General features: G+C 42.2%; 1 protein-coding gene across 9 annotated transcripts in view; it reads right to left on the bottom strand.

The window, feature by feature from the left end:
- Nucleotides 1-612: 612 nt before the first annotated feature.
- The window catches only part of ECT2 (epithelial cell transforming 2), a 103,532-nt gene continuing 87,315 nt past the window's right edge, over nt 613-16,829 (bottom strand). For 5 of the 9 annotated variants that reach the window (XR_004540687.1, XR_004540686.1, XR_004540690.1 and 2 more), the window contains 3 exons: nt 9,531-9,677; nt 3,910-4,358; nt 613-2,046 (listed from right to left, as the gene is read on the bottom strand). Coding sequence is in view for 3 of the 9 variants with exons in the window: in XM_033959290.1 (XP_033815181.1) it covers nt 4,053-4,358; nt 9,531-9,677 (453 nt within the window). In the remaining 6 variants the exon portion in view is untranslated. The remainder of the gene's footprint in view (nt 2,047-3,909; nt 4,359-9,530; nt 9,678-16,829) is intronic. The other 4 variants (XM_033959292.1, XM_033959293.1, XR_004540689.1 and 1 more) reach the window with 3 other exon arrangements.

The following is a 16,829-nucleotide window of genomic DNA, read 5'->3' as shown; positions in this document are numbered from 1 at the left end:
TCATAGGCCTGATGGGCCGCCGCGGGAGCAGACCGCTGGGCGCGATGGACCTCTGGTCTGACCCAGTGGAGGCAACTTCTTATGTTCTTATGTTCACTGGAGAAATCTTTTGGGAAGATGGGAAATTGGAGGCTAGAAAGAAAATGAATGTTTGTTTTTTTTCAGAGATGACTCCTGTTAGCTTCAAAGCAACCAAAGGGTTCAGTGCAGAATTATAGCATGCAGTCTTTGGACAGTAAGAGGACTTGTACTGCCCACGTAAGCCATTCTTAGTACCAGAAAGGAAAAAAAAAATGTAGCACTTTTATTTACATAATTTATTCAATATAAACCATTTTAAAATGTAGAAACAAAGCAATTTCACATATTTTCACAAGGAATGAATTTTTCCATTACAAAACTATTATTCTGACAGAAGAGATACAAAATTTAAAATAATCTAACAAAACATGTATACAATATGACAAAGTGCAGAATCAAACATGGACTAGTGAATGACACGGGGACAAGTTTTTCCCCCGTCTCCGTGGGAACTCATTTTCCTGTCACTGCCCCATTCCTGCAAGCTCTGTCCTCATCTGCACAAGTCTCAAACACTTTAAAATCATGTGTTCGAGGCTTGTGTGGTTAAGGCAGAGCTTACAAGGATGGAGCAGGGGCAGCGACAAAACTCATGGGGACGGGACGGGCGAGTTCTTGCTGGGACTGGGAAAAATTTGTCCCCGTGTCATTCTCCAACGTGGACTAAACACCACACACTTGACAATAAATTTAAAAACAGGACAAAAGCAGCAGACTAAACCAAAAACATATGTAGTGTTTGAAAATACAGCAAACACAGGGAAACTGTGCACTCTATAAATACACAAATTTCAACTGGACATCACAATCACACACAATTAAGGTTCTTTCATTTGACCTGCAATAGCTGTAATGTCTTTTGAAGAATAAAGAGCAGCTTTGTGTCTTATCTACACAAAATGAAAGCTACAAATGTCATGATCAATAATTTCTATGATATATATATATATATATATAAAAGAGCAACTTGTCCAACACGTCAGTCACACCCACAACTCTACAAATAACAGTATCGTATGCAAGACAAAAAAAAAAGTCTGCGTAAGCTCAGTGCAGAATACATTTCTGCTCTGCAATAGCAAAATTTGCTCCAGAGCTAAATCTAGTACATTTTGATATTTCATGCAGAAGCATATATTTACTCTAGGGCTGTACTGAATAGTCAGACCCCTAAAATCCTGAATACACTATTTGTATTTGACTAAATACAAAATGCATTTGGGTACTAGGAGGCCAAATATTTAGTACGGCCCTAAAATTTTTACATATTTAAAAAATGGGTCAAAGGAAAACCTTTGTTTCTACAAGTTCTTGTGTAATCCTCTAGAGTTGGGGTGTCCAAACTCAGCCTGAGGGTCACAACCAAGGTGAGTTTTCAGGATTTCCCCAATGAATATAAATAGATCTCATGCAAATTAATTGAGTAAATCCTGAAAACCCAACTTTCAGGGAACATAGAAAAACCATTTCAGGAAAAAAAAAACAAAAAACAAAACCCACAAGCCACCAATCCAATTAGTTTGTTATAACATTCCAGAGTTGTATAATTATGACAAGTGACCACAAGCAGCTAAACTTAATTCTGATACTACTGTCAGATTTAAACACTGTTCAAAATGTTTCACAGATCTTTTAACAGCATGCTGTTGGGGGGTCAGAAAAGTTGATTTTACTCCAAGCCAAATATGCCACTTTCCTGTTAAAACTAGTAAGATCTGTACTAATACTAGATAAAGATGAAATACTGCGAGATATACATGTCCTGAATTTCCTAATCAAGTGCAAGTAGTGAGTACCATATGAAGTATAAAGTACAGTCACTTGTCAGTAATCGTCATTTAGATCACACACAGGTTCTGTTGGAAGTAAACACCTTCATATTAAGTGGGTTGTAGACCGACTGAAAGTGTGATATTTCCTTTCAAACATGTACGGAAGGCTGACCAGTGAAGGTGATGGGATACCCTGTCAAAGAACAAAAAGTCAGTGTTAAGATAAGCTACCCAAAGCATGCAAAACAAAAATGTCAGCCTCGTCTTAAAACAGCTAAATTGTGTTCATAATATAACTAGCCAATAATGGAGAGAAAATTTGTATTCTTCTGTGATAATAACGTAACAAATGTTAACAATCACAGCTTTAATTAATTATATTGAATATTAAATATTTATGTGAAATATCGGGGGGAGTCGGGGGGACAGGGTCATTAGAGTGAATTTTTCTTCAATCAACATAGGATTTGTTTTTTAACTGCACTTGTCACTTTAAATCCTCTGAGGCTCTATATCAGCGGAATACCATCTGATTCAGATAAGTACTTTGTTGTATTTATTGTTTCAAATTGTTTGGATTGTATATGGGGACAGTGAAAACTATGATGGTCCCCTATTGAACCTCAGTTGGTGTTGTTACACTATTTCACGGGTTCAGGGCCTGAGTTTTTCACATAAATATTTAATATTCAATATAATTAATTAAAGCTGTGATTATTGTTAACATAATATAACTAGACCATACACTATTAAAGGCGATACTCTTCCTTTGAGTAAGAATGAATGTATTCCCACCACCACCTTGAATAATGTCAATGAACCCAGTAATTCATAAGGAAGCACACAAATTTATCCTGTATGTGCATCTTCTGCATTTAGTAACCACAGATCATTCTTTCCAAGCTTTTCCTCAAAAATATCAATAAATGTTTTTAAAGCAATTTTTTTTAGGAGTGCATATTTGGCATGCACCTTCCAGGTAATTTTTATGGGGAAAAAAAGTGTTTCTTACTTTATTTTACTTTTTAGTTTTGCTCCTTAAGTTTTTTCTCTTCTGGGATTTTAGACATCAAGTGATCTGGCTTCCCAGATATTTCTACACTCAATGAAAAAGTATATAAAAAAAGTTTGTATACATCAACATCCAATCTATCCTAACTTCTTATGAAATGCAATGCATCCCCATCCCCTATATATACTCTTTCAAAGCCTAACCAACTCAGTCAAGAAAAAATATTCTGGTTTCTAAAGAACAAATTATGCCTTTGGCTTTCCATATGGGTAGTAATACTTCAGTAAATATCATTATGGGGATCAAATCTCACAGAAGACCAATTATATATGTAATGCATAGACATTGTACCTTTACTCCAAACAACAATTTCATGCAAAATATTGCCCTGAAATGTTCTGGACAGGCAAAGTCTTAAGTTTGGAAAAATTGCCAGAAACAAAGGTAGGAGTAGTGATAAGTACAGTACTTTAATTATACACTTTAAAATCTATGTTACATAATTTGTCTTTCAAGTTAAGGATGTTTTAGTCTTAGTCCAAGCTCCACCTCAAACAAAGTTTCTCCCCCCATTGTTATGTTTTAGATTACCTGCATGCTATTTAGTCTAAGCAGGTCTAAGTATCTTGCAATTTATCTGGCTATAAAACTCACCAGGTAAATTAAAGGAGGCAACTTAAGCTGAAAACCATCCTTCTTAAAATGTCATGAAGAAAGCATTCTATGAATTTCTCATTATTTGGAAAAAAAACAACATCTAGAACACAGCAACAAAATCATACAGCTGGTGTGAAAAATAAACCAGAATCAAAATTAGTAACACTCATCTAACAAGCAGACACTAAAATACTTGATCCTCTTCCTAGTAACCAAGACTTTTAGGCCTCTCGGTTTACAGAAGTGTAAACCGCAGAATTCAACTTCATCCTTATCAATTTGGCAATTAAGCAAAACTAAAAATAAGTGTCTGCTCGTTATCAGCTTGGAAAGAAAGAACTAACACCCAAATTGGTGATGTGCGTCTAAAAGAAATATGAACGTTACCTGGAATAACTAAAGCAGCACTTTAATAAAGAAAAGAATGTAACCATACAGGAACAGCATGTTGTGAACAGAATTTTTAGCCAGCATACCCATGAGTTCAGCCAAGAAGAAACATTAATCTCACTTCTCTGGCAATGAGGACACTAAGGAGAGGTTTCCTTTTCCTTGCTGCGAGAGCTACCAGAGCTCGGCTCCTTTTCGTCCATGTGTTCAGAAGCCGCAGTGACTGAGATTGTGGGCGATTTGGACAACAGCGGACTATTAGGAATTAATTTCTTAGGGCTAGTTACGGCTTTAAAAGAACGTAACAATGGAGTACTTGGGGAACCTGGGCAGAGGGTAGTCCGAGACCTAGGGCTTGAGGAACTCCCATCAAGGGAGTTTGAGCGCTGAACACTAGCATGTCTGGCAGATTCATTTATGCTGAAGGTAGAATTGGATCGTGAAATCTATGAACAGGAAGGGAATGAGGAAAAACATTTTAAAATTACTTGGAAGTAGTCTTGTATAGAAACATGAAATCGCATTCCACTGAAGTTACACATGACAGAAACCATAACAGATTCATTCAGTACTAAATAGTACTAAGCTTTCAAATTTCAAGGCAGGTTCAAAACATATTAGCTTTTCCGTTTCTCTGCTCAAATGTAGTTTTAAAAAAATCCTTTTAAGCAAAAGAATCAACATTCTACAACCTATTGGAACCACAAAGAGGAAGAACAATTTATAGGCAACTTCTCCAGCAGTTTTATATTAGCATTTTGGATGGATATATATACTGTATTTTTCATTCCATAAGATGAACACTTCCCCCCAAAAGTGGGTGGGAATATCTGTGCGACTTATGGAGCAAAAATAAAACATTTTTACCCCCTCCCACTTTCCTGCGACTCTTTGTCCAGAGTAGACTCCAGTTTGCACCAGAGTTGGCCCCAGCCTGCTTCTGGTGGGCGATCTAGCGATGGCAGCTGTCCTGGCCCCATGTAGTCGGAATCCGGGGGAGATGCGGAAGCCAGGGGTAGGCACCGAGGAGCCGTACGGCACTGGTAAACATTAGCAGCACGTCACAGCTGGTCGCTGGCCAATCAGGGCACGCTCCGCCGCGACATCACAATGAACCCCGTGTCAGCAGCACATACATATGTGCAGGTTGTGCGGGAGGCAGCTCGCAGCCACCTGCCAGGGCAAAGCTTTGCGTGGCAACAAGTGGCAGATGGGACCGTGGAAAATATTTGCATATACTGGTAATATGTAAACCACTGATTATTCGTGGGTCATTCCTCTCTGTCTCCTTAGTTCTGGATTTGACAACGAAGGGGATTCAAACCAGAAAGGACAGTTAGGCTTGAGTACAAGGTGATGGTGAGGGTGAGGCACTCAGGGCCCAGAAAGGAATTAAGGGAGGACAATTACAGGTATATTGATGGCACTGGCTAGAGGAGGCAACCCTTCAACCCTGATATTGGTGAGTGTTTCTTGCGCTGAGCTGGCATATATAGGGATAAATGGGGGACAGATTTTTTAAAAGTCTGGGCTGTGTGCTCCATGTATCTACTCAAGTATTCTTTTACAGAGCCTGGCAAGAAGTGAGGGGGCTGGGTGCAGAGTCTGGTATATTTTGTCAAATATATTAGTACAGTGTTCTTCAAACTTTGAAACCTATGGACCGGCGGAAATAAAATAATTATTTTGTATATCAGCGGTTGAAGAACACTGGGTTAAGTCGTGGGCCAGACCCCGCCCATCTTCACCCAATCCCCGCCCCAGCCCCCATAACAGTACTAACACCATTTTTCACATTCATTTTTCATATATATGTATACACACACACACACACACAATATAATTGTATTAACACATAATAGTAACCACAAAATTAAACTATACAAAGCAGACTGTATGCTTCTCAATATTCATTCCTACCAGAACACAGTTAACCCCATGCAAATAAGGGACAAAAAAACTACACAGTACTAATATATACAAACGAACCCGAAGATGCAAGACTCTGCATGCAGTACAAGATGCAAGACTCTGCATCCAGAGGAAAAGAAACCAATGCATTTCTTCCTGAACAGAGAGCAGATGTAAATCAATCATTAAATTAAAAAATAAAATCATTCCCCCTACTGTTTTCTCCCTCCCTCCATGCTGTGCCTTGTTTTCTGACACAGGACACGCGTAGGAGCCTCTACCCACTGCTTTGTGCACTGCAACACTGAGGAAGAGGGAGCCAGCCACACCGAGGCATTGATCACACCGTGGACTGGTGGCTGAAGAGCACTGTCTGGGGTCCGATGCACGTGCCGGCCCTGTGGACCGGCAGGCAATTTCTGCGGATCGGTGGTTGAAGAACACTGTATTAGTACACCATTTGGCTCAGAATATTTTTTTTCTTGTTTTCCTCCTCTAAATATAGGGTGCATCTTATGGTCAGGCGCTTCTTAGGGAGCGAAAAATACGGTATATATAACTGGGCAATTCATGGTCTTATGCCTGTTTTCCAAATGGATTTGTTGACAGCCAACACAAGTAATTTATGCTGCATATTTTCATGTATTCAAATGAACACATGAAATCTATAACTAAAGTGGTAGTTAAGTCTTTCAAATATTAATTTTATCCAATATATGAAGCCAAAAACGAGATAGTGAATTGCATTGCTGGTAAGATACAATATTTGTATACTAAATCACCCTAAATTGACAGCTGAGCCAGGCTGTTGGAAGCATTTGGAAAAACTGCTAAATATTGGCCCTCTCCTTGATTAGAAACACTAGCCCCTGGAGGGTGTCAAACCGAGCCCATGCCCTGGGATGGGAACAGGTAACTTTTGCCATATTTAGAACTCAGTCAAGGGATTTGAAAAACTATACCACAAGTGCTGTCTCTGGACTTTGCCTTGACCGATCAGTCACTGGCTGCTGGGCACAGCTCCGGGCCTGGTGTTGAGTGCTTCCCTTGAACTGCCTTCGGCCATCTCTCAGGTGTGCATTCTCCATCAACTGTGAAGCAGCTCTTTCCTGGTGGTCAGGTGTGTTCCATAGCCTAGTTCCACCCCTCCAGGGTGAGGACGTATCTTATTTTCTGAAGTCTGCCTAGGGCAGGGATGTCAAAGTCCCTCCTCGAGGGCCACAATCCAGTCAGGTTTTCAGGATTTCCCCAATGAATATGCATGAGATGTATTAGTATACAATGAAAGCAGTGCATGCAAATAATATCATGCATATTCATTGGGGAAATCCTGAAAACCTGACTGGATTGCGTCCCTCAAGGAGGGACTTTGACATCCCTGGCCTAGGGCATGGGTAATACTTGTCCTTTCTGTCATTGAGCACTCTCTCTTCTAGGTACTCTAGTGGTTCGGATTCCGCTCCAATCAGGCTTTAGTTTTGCACTTAGGGTGGAGCAGTAGCAGTTCTTGCTCTTGGAGAAAAACAAGCGGTCCTAATTTGGTTCTTCCTTCAATCATCAGGAATTGCGGACCGCTTCCTTATGCTCTATTCTATATCCCGCCCTACTGTCACAACCCCAGTCTTAAGGCTAAGCTTGTGCCAGATAAATCTCCTCAAAACCCAGGCCTTACCCTTAAAAGGGCTGATCAGTGTAACAGGTTCTTCTCCTCGCAAGGAGGTTCTAAGTTCAAATTGAACCAGCATGATCCAGAACCCTGGGGAGGGGAGGAATATTGGGACAGCAGGAGGTGCCTTGCAAAAAGGGACAGCCTAGGAGGCAGGCTCCTAGCTCAGGTAATGCACAACTGCTGGGTCCAATTAAGGCTCAACAGAAAACTCAGCAGAAACAGCATTTTGCCCTTCCCCCTCACAGGTTAGGGTGTGTCCAGCTCAGGGCTTTAGAAGCTGAGTTGAGAAAGAACAATTCAGTCTACCCTGGGTCAGCCCAGGAAGGAGGCTCGCAGGACTGGGCTCCTGACTCTACACAAGGCCAGGACATTGAAATGTTGGAGGCAGCTCCTGTCCCTGAAGCCAGCCAGACAGCTAGCCCAGTTGCCATGGAGTTTATGGATACTGCCATGGAACCGGAAGACATAGGCATGGAGGAAAGCTAAGTGAAATCGCTTGACCTTTTTTCTATGTTTTGAATTTTGGGGTTTTTCGTTTTGAACTGCCTGGAAGCACAAGTCTGGGACCAAGTGAGCTGTGCGCTGTAGGTGTTCCTGATTTTTGGGACATTGAATGTAGTGTGGTTTTTTTTTCTTGGCATTTTTACTTTTTGCCTTTTTGCTGTTTGGATGGGACTTTGTTGCTGACCGTGTGAAAGGGGTAGTAGTGGGGGAGAATCCACGTAAGATCCTCAGGGTGGGATTGTGGGGCCAATTTTTGGCAAGCTTTAATTAAGTGGATTCTGCTACTCCCCTCCCCCACCAGCTGTTTGTTAAGTTGGCTGGGGAAGGCCTGTTAAAGTCCAGGCCTAGGCAGCATGTTCTAGACTGTTTAAAAACCTAGTGAAGAACCAGTATAAAGGCTGGGTAGTTTTTGTAGCCTTATTTTGCCCTTTTGACTCTGGGACTGACAGGGCAATGCTACACTAGAATCATTTGGACTCTTACCTGCAAGAAAGGTGTGGGCTGTGTTTTTGCAGGCCCAAATTTTCTGTTCATGTTTTGAGCTAAAAGCCTGAACTGTGGCAGTTTGCCACGTAGGAAATAAAGTTGGACTCAAGTTTATTGAAAAACTTTATTGTCCCTGATATTTGTCTTTATTTTACCTATAAGTACCAGCAGGACCTTCAACATCCTTTGAAGGCACGTTAAAATCGGTCGTTGCTGAGCCCTGGTCGTGGCCAGTTACAAAGCCCGGCACCGGCAGGCTCACACTACTGAGGACTGCTTTATTACATCCTACTTGTCTCTGGATTCATCTGCTGCTGATGAAAAAGAAAAATTGTGTTTCATACCTGAATTTTCTTTCCTTTAGTCACAACAGATGAATTCAGAGTCCCGCCCTGTATGTTTCAGCTTTACGTTGTATAAGTTGGTCATCTGCTCTGCTTGTTGTGAGCTTGGTTGTTCGCTGTAGCATAAAAGTGTGAGGAGAGAATTCTTGGCTGATTGGCTTGTCCAGCTGATCCTACTACTTTGTTACAAGGAATACTGGATTACCAATGAGCAGATCATCCGATATATATAACAGAGCTCAGCTTAGTGCTCTATCTCTGCCTGCTAGTGGATAGACAACCCACTCGTCTCTGGATTCATCTGCTATGACTAAAGGAAAGAAAATCATCAGGTATGAAAATTTTTCCTTCAAAACATGGATATCCTGAAATCCTGACGGGAAGATACTCGACATGGAAAACACTGTTCTAGGATACAAAATGGACAAGCTTAAATTCTGTATAATTCAGTTATTCTCTTCAAAATTTAAGAATTACAACAGCTGAACTTGTTCAACAAACACGAGGCTAACCTCAAATGTGTTTCTGTCAACTAAAATGCTGCAATGTTCTCTTATAATACTGCTAGATTACCATTATCCATGTGTGAGTGAAAACAATGCAGTAAAGCAGTCTTCAAATTCCTGCTTCAACAGTCACTTGAACACATTTCTCACTTGGTGGATTACAGTACACAATTTCAAATTAGCTCAGTTTATACTTACTGCTAACGATGATGCACTGGTCATACGGCTGACAAGAAGATTTTCACTACTTGAGCTTGGACTCCTTCCTTCTGGTGTACTGTGTCCCAGTAAAGCTCGTTGCAGTGCTCTCTTTGGTGTTTTTGAGAAAGAAAATGCTCTTGTAACCTAAAAATTGTCACAACATACACCATTCTTAAATCTCTAAACAAGATTCAGATATGACTGAAGAAAGAAGGCTATACTTATTACGATGAGCAGAGATGGTTAGTCACGAGTTAGCTGTCTAGCAGTCTAGTCTGCTACTTCTAAAAGTGAAAGGGAAAATGTTTTGCAACCCCTGTGTTTAAGGTACCACATTTAAAAAAAGAAACCTTGCTAATATCTTTGCTAGTAGATAGGTATGTCATTCTGGGCAATAAGGTATTCTCCCTATGCTCGCAAGTCATGCAGAAGGAATCCACTCCAGGTTTTCAACTCCTTCTCCAGAGGGCGCTACTGCCTTCAGTTTATACGAAAAAAGGCAACAGCCCTATATAGGAACACAGGAGGAGGGGTATGGGAAGACACCCCAAACTACAAATCTGCTCGGCTCTGAAAATATAACAAACATGTTAAACATTTTAATTGAATAATCAAGACATCGAAATAACGATACCAAATCAGAAACATTTGAGATCAAACATTCCCTCAATGTGTTATAGCAATAGATTATTCTTAATGCCCTTGAGGTCTGACTGACATCAAAATTTCAGTTTTGACTCAAATTTCCTGATTGCTTGTAGGCAGGCAGAGTAAATAGACAGGGCGAAGTTCCTGAATGGCACCTTACTACTAGAAAAGATATTAGCAAGGTTAAGAACCTAATCTTTTTTTCTAGTGCAATAGGTGTGTCATTCTGGACAGTAGGGACGTACAAAAGTCGGCTCAAAAATCTAGGGTGGGACCTCTGTATCTACTCGTTAACACTGAGGACCCAAAGGCAGTGTCCTCCTGTACTACCACATCCATGTCAAATGTAGTAAGAATGTATCCTGACGTATCAGGTTCCACCCAGAAGAAGAAAATAAGAACTTAAGAAGTTGCCTCCGCTGAGGCAGACCAGAGGTCCATCCTGCCTAGCGGTCCGCTCTCGCGGCTGCCCATCAGGCCTAATTGCCTGAACAGTGTCCCTGACTAATTTTGTAACTGCCTCCAATCCTATCCCTATTACCTACCTCTACTCCTATCTGTACCCCTCAATCCCTCAGTTAGGCACAACATTCATTTTGAAATACCCCTGTAAATGTGTTATGGTTTATCAAGAGAATAGATATGTTTTTTTATGAGCCACACCAGTTGTCAAAATTTATTTCAGCCAAAGCACAATCTATTTCTACTACGCGAGACCTGTCAGTCCCTAATATTAGCTCAGTGAGGATATGTCTTGGTGCCACATCTTTATTTTCTTTTTCTACGAGTATTTAGTTAAATATTTTAGTCTATTTGCAGCTCTGTCTCTACTATTGTGGACTAGTGATACATGTCGTGGTACATTTTCCTTTATTAACTTAAGCAAGATATTGTTATACTTGCTATGATATTTCTGTTGGCAATGTATTTTTTCTTCTTTTGACTGATTAGTTTGTCAAATGTTGAAATATATAAATAAAGAATTTAAAACAAGAACTTGCAGAATGTGTGCACAGTGGACCTGGTCGCTGCCCTACAAATTTCCCCAGGCAAAATCACCTGAGCTTCCACCCATGGAGAGACTATGTTTTAAGGCTCAGCTGCTCACTTGGCAGGGAGGGGCACTTAGTTACCTGAGCAACTGAGGAATCTACCTTAGGTTGAGTTAACATCTGTTGACACTCCTGTGCCATAGGACACAGTCTAAAATCATGGTCTTGGCTACCTTAAGAGCCCTTAGGAGCATTCCAGTGCCCCATGACTAAAACACTCATATTAGAATGCTAGGAAAAAAATGGAGGTTACACTCTCACTCTGCTCAGGATAGAACACTGAGTGGAAGGGGCTTGCTGGGAATCTATCTGTAAGTCCCACAGGGAGTCAGTAATGAGCTCCAATAGCGCTAAAGGCTTGAACAGCTGACATACTCTGGGATCCTTCCCTTGGTCGCAGTCCACCACTGCTTCCTGTATACTTGCTCCCGTTTGTGACCCTATTTCGCCCAAAAGGGAAGACTTGCTCTGTGACAGCAAAGGCATACACCCTCACCATCTGAGGCCCTGTCAAAAAGGTCCACAGGATCCTGATGCACCCTAGAAGCCCAAGCCCCCATGTGCAACCCCTGGCTCGCTGCCAGACAGAACTCAGCTACCCAAATAAGTGCTCCATATCAAATTAACAAACTCAGGAGAAAAGGTTTTATTAGGCATCACTGAGTCCCCTTTAGGTACCCCACCTTATGTCTCTTTGGCCCTGCAGCTTCCACACTCTTACGCTTAGGTATGCCACAGTTCCAGAGCTCCAGGAGGGATTTTCTTCCGGTAGATAGGCCCCCCCCCAAAAAAAAGTTCTTCAGCCATAGAGACCAAAGGGGAAACCAAGACAGATGCTCCTACCTCCCCTTCACATACTGTGCAGCCTGTGGCACAAGGGCACTCTTCCAGCATCCATGCAGTGCACATCTGGCATGATTTAGAGGTAAAAACCTGAGGACTCTATCCCTGGCAGTTTTGAGACAAAATAAGGTGAAGGATCTGAAGAACTTTGAAAAATAAAATAAAATTGGGAAATCCAAGATGGCCGCTGCAGCATTTTAGCACAAAAATACAGCTCAAAAATGACTTAACTAAAAATAAAAAAATACTCAGAAAACTGGATTTTAGGAGGTAGGGAACCCTACAGGATGTGGCAGAAACCTTCAAAAATAGGTTTTTCAGATCCTCCCCCATTTCTCAATTTTGCCCTTAGGCATAGCCTTACTCAATTTTGCCCATAGGCATAGCCTTACTCAATTTGACCTGTGTTCTGAAGGTGCTGCAGCCCGCTTCAACTCTAAGAAACAACTGGATCTGGGAGAAGAATCCCTGCCTCATCAGCAAGTCCTCCAAATGCTGAGATCTTTGGGTTGCCAGTTGTACTAAAATCAGACTGATCTTCAACCCTCATAGAATTGTGAATGCGAAAGGGAAGGGAAGGGGGGAGGAGAACAGAGGCAAAATTGCAACCGGCACCCTGAAGAGCCCCTTGCAGATACCCAACAGTCTGCATTCAAGCCCCTACAATTCAGTAGGCGAGCTAAGCAACAAGTGATCTGGACCCCAAGCTCCACAAAATTTTCTGCAGGCTGGCCAAACTGGTCCTCTAGGGATTATCCTGCCAGCTGCAGACCCATCTGTTCCTTCTCCATGCAGGCAGAGCTTTCCCTAGCACTGGGGTGCTCTGGTACACCGATTCCCCCCCCAATACCCAAAATAATAAAGAAATATACAGAGCACAGCAGAAAGACACTTTGAGTCACGTGCAGAAGAAAAATTGAAGGGGCAGCAGAGTCCTCTGGAGGAGTTGAAAACCTGGAATTTATTTCTTCTGCACAGCTCACGAGCATGGGAAGAATACCCTGTCCAGAATGACACACCTATTGAACTAGAAAAACAGAGGTTAGGTTCTTACCTTGATAATATCTTTTCCAGTAGATAGGAATAGTATGCTGAACCTTACAGGTACTCTGTCCATTCTCACAAGCTTACTGCAGAAAGACGTCAATCGTATCTTTCAAAATCTCCTCCTTCTCTTAGAAGTCTGCTGCTCCCTTCAGTTCATTCCAAAGCATGTAAGGGCTCTAGAGTAAAATACAGAAGAGAAATGGGGAACTCCCCGAAACCAAGGTTCTGATCTGCTCATACAGTATAATGTTATAACAGTCAATAATGAAACTATAATACATAAATTAATGAACATTGCCACTGAACAGTAAAACACATCAAATAAAAGTAACAGCTTGAGTGGAGCTCAATTATCTATTGAAATTCTATTTACAAACCGATTTTGAACCCACAGTCTGACTGGCAGAGAAGTCTTAGCTATGAAGAGAACCATGAAGCATCAGGTAGAAACAAGCACATCAGAAATTATCGGGGGTCGGGGGGTGTCAGCAAAACATTCCTATCTATTGAAAAACATTATCTAGGTAAGAACCTAATCTTTTTCCAATGCAATAGGAATTGTATGCTGAACTTCAGGGATACACCTAAGCAGTCCCTGAAGTCTCAGGTGTGGGAGAGAAGCCTGCTTTCAGTTCCAAGGATCCCAAAGCAGAATCCTTGTGTGCTGCCACATCCACCCTATAGAATTTAGTTAAAGTGTGTAGGGAAGACCATGTCACAGATCGACATATCTCCTCTGAACACATCGCCCTCGATGCCAACCAAGAGGCAGTAACTCCTTTGATTGAATGTGCTTTCAATGACACTAGTACTTGTTTGCCGCCGACAATGTAGATGGAGGCGATCGCTGTCCGAATCCACAGGAAAACAATAGCCTTGGAGGCTGGTCTGCCTCAGGTTGACTCTGGCGAGGACAAAGAGATGGTCCGATAGACGAAACTCAGTCACAAAATAAACGAAAGATCAGAAGACACCTTTCATGCTTGCCTTCAGAAAGAGAAACTGAAGGGGCAGCAGATTCCTGGGAGAAGGAGGTGGTTTCAAAAATTGTGATTGACATCTTTCTGCAGTATGATCGTAATAATGTACAGAATACCCTAAGGTTCAGCATACCATTTCTATTGCACTGGAATACGAATAATGGGCATCAAGCTTTACTATAAAAGCAGCAATGAGACAACAGTTCAAGTGTTTATTTCAGTAGGATTTAGCACAGTAGAGCACTGGATTATTTGTATTTAAATCACTATTCAGCTAAATACAAATATTTTGGTATGCAAACCAAATCCCTGGGTGCAAATGTCACCTGCAGTTTGTCTCACTATCCTCTCTAAAACCAAAATTAAGTTGCAGCATACACTAGTACAAGAATCAACATTAATCCATTTGCTGCAACCATCCTTGCTCTTGTCCATCTAAATGAGGTCCAAAAAAAGAGGCCTTGTAAATTCACAACAATGCAAAGAGTAGATACCAAATACTGTGTTTCCCTGAAAATAAGACAGTGTCTTATTAATTTGGGGTCCAAAAAATGCACTAGGGCTTATTTTCAGGGATGTCTTATCTTTTTCCATGTACAATTATCATCTCTCCTTTCCTCTCCTCTACCCCAATCCATCCTCTTTCCTTTCTCTCCCCCACATGTGCAGCATCTTTCCTCCCCTCTCACCCATCCCCTTGTGCATTCCCTCTGCAGCATCTTTCTATCCCTCCCTCCCTCCCATCTCCCCATGCAGAACCCTTGAGCAGCATCTTTCTATCCCTTCCTCCCTCCCTCCCATTCCCCCCCACGCAGCAGAACCCTGCCGATTCTCTCACCATGAGACTGAGATACCTCCCTCCAAATAGCAGCATTGGCAGCACTCTAAACAGGCTGCTTCACGGCCTTCTTTGTGCTGCGTCGCTTATTAAGCACTTGTATAAAATGGAAAGAGCATTAGCAGTTCAAAAAGGATGTTTTAATAAATTTAAGGATGTGTGGGGGACATTAATAGAGTATTATGATGAATAGTTATCATTTTTCTCTGTATAACAAATGATTGTATGGGGTGTGGAGTGGGTTTTTGATTTTCATTATTTGATATGAAGGGAAGGATAAAGTACTGTATTACATTATGTAGTTTATTTGATATTAACATGGTGGGTAGGAGGAGGATAAATCTTATTTATGGAGAATTTTGTGGAATTTCAAGTGATGTATGGAGAAATTAGGTTCTTACCTGCTAATTTACTTTCTTTTAGCTTCTCCAGACCAGTAGAGGTTAATCTTTACGAATGGGTATATATCCAATCATGACCAGCAGGTGGAGACTGAAAACAAAACTGTGGGACAGTATATAATATACTCCCTTCTCTATTTACATCAGTCTGCCGAATAGCCAAGCAGAACTAAGAACTGGAAAACAGAAAGAAAACAATACTCCGAACAGGAGTAACAAATAACATACCCAAATGCTGTTGGAAAATGCAGAGGAGAAATACCCGAAGGAAAATGTCCCCACAGCTCGCCAGCTAAGCCAGCCGAGCCACAGCCGCTGTTCTTTAATTCTCCCCGGCCCTAGAAAAATACTAGAACCCGCAGCAAAAACCAAAAACTGCCCGCGAAACAGCCCCAACAACACAACAATAACAACAACAAACAGGGTGTGGACCTCTACTGGTCTGGAGAAGCTAAAAGAAAGTAAATTAGCAGGTAAGAACCTAATTTCTCCTTCTTTAGCACTCTCCAGACCAGTAGAGGTTAATCTTTACAAATGGGACGTACCAAAGCAGTCCCTCTCACGGGCGGGACCCCCGCAGGGCCGATACCAGAACATGCTCACCGAACACCGCGTCCCGACGCGCCTGAACATCTACCCGATAATGTCTAACAAAGGAATGCAAAGAGGACCAAACCGCAGCCTTACAAATATCCACTGGAGGCACGAGCGACGACTCAGCCCAAGAAGCTGCCTGACCTCGAGTGGAATGAGCCTTGAGAAACTCGGAACAGGCTTCTGTCTCAGAAGATAAGCGGAAGCAATCGTCTCCTTGATCCAGCGCGCAATAGTAGCCTTAGAAGCGCCAGCCCCCTGACGAGGACCCGCCAGAAGGACAAAGAGATGATCGGATTTCCGGACTTCCTGGGTCCGCTGCACATAAGAGCGAAGGACCCGACCGACATCCAACTTGCGCAGCTGCCGTTGCTCAGAAGAGCCCTCCCGACTACCCAAGACTGGGAGGACCACCGATTGATTGACATGAAAAGGAGAAACTACTTTCGGCAGAAAGGAAGGAACAGGCCGCAAGACAACCCGCTCCCTAGAAAACTCCAAGAAGGGAGCCCTACAAGAGAAAGCCTGTAGCTCAGAAACACGCCTAGCGGAAGTAATGGCCACCAAAAAGACCGCCTTCAGAGTAAGGTCCTTCAAAGAACAGCCATCCAACGGCTCGAAAGGCGGGCGCACCAAAACAGAGAGAACCAGATTGAGATCCCAAGAGGGAACAGAGAGCCGTAGGGGAGGCCTGAGCAACTTGGCCGCCCGCAAAAAGCGAATCACATCAGGAATGGCCGACAAACGCTGACCTGTCACCAACCCTCGAAAAGCCGACAGGGCCGCAAGTTGAACCCGGAGAGAAGACCAAGCCAGGCCTCTATCCAGGCCATCTTGCAAGAAACTCTAGAATGGTAGGCAGGGAAGCGCGAAAAGAGACCACTCCCCGCGCC

Source organism: Geotrypetes seraphini, chromosome 9 (assembly GCF_902459505.1).
Source record: "Geotrypetes seraphini chromosome 9, aGeoSer1.1, whole genome shotgun sequence".
Lineage (NCBI taxonomy): Eukaryota > Metazoa > Chordata > Amphibia > Gymnophiona > Dermophiidae > Geotrypetes > Geotrypetes seraphini.
The sequence above is the reverse complement of the archived record's forward strand: the minus strand, read 5'-3'. Positions and strand labels throughout refer to the sequence as shown.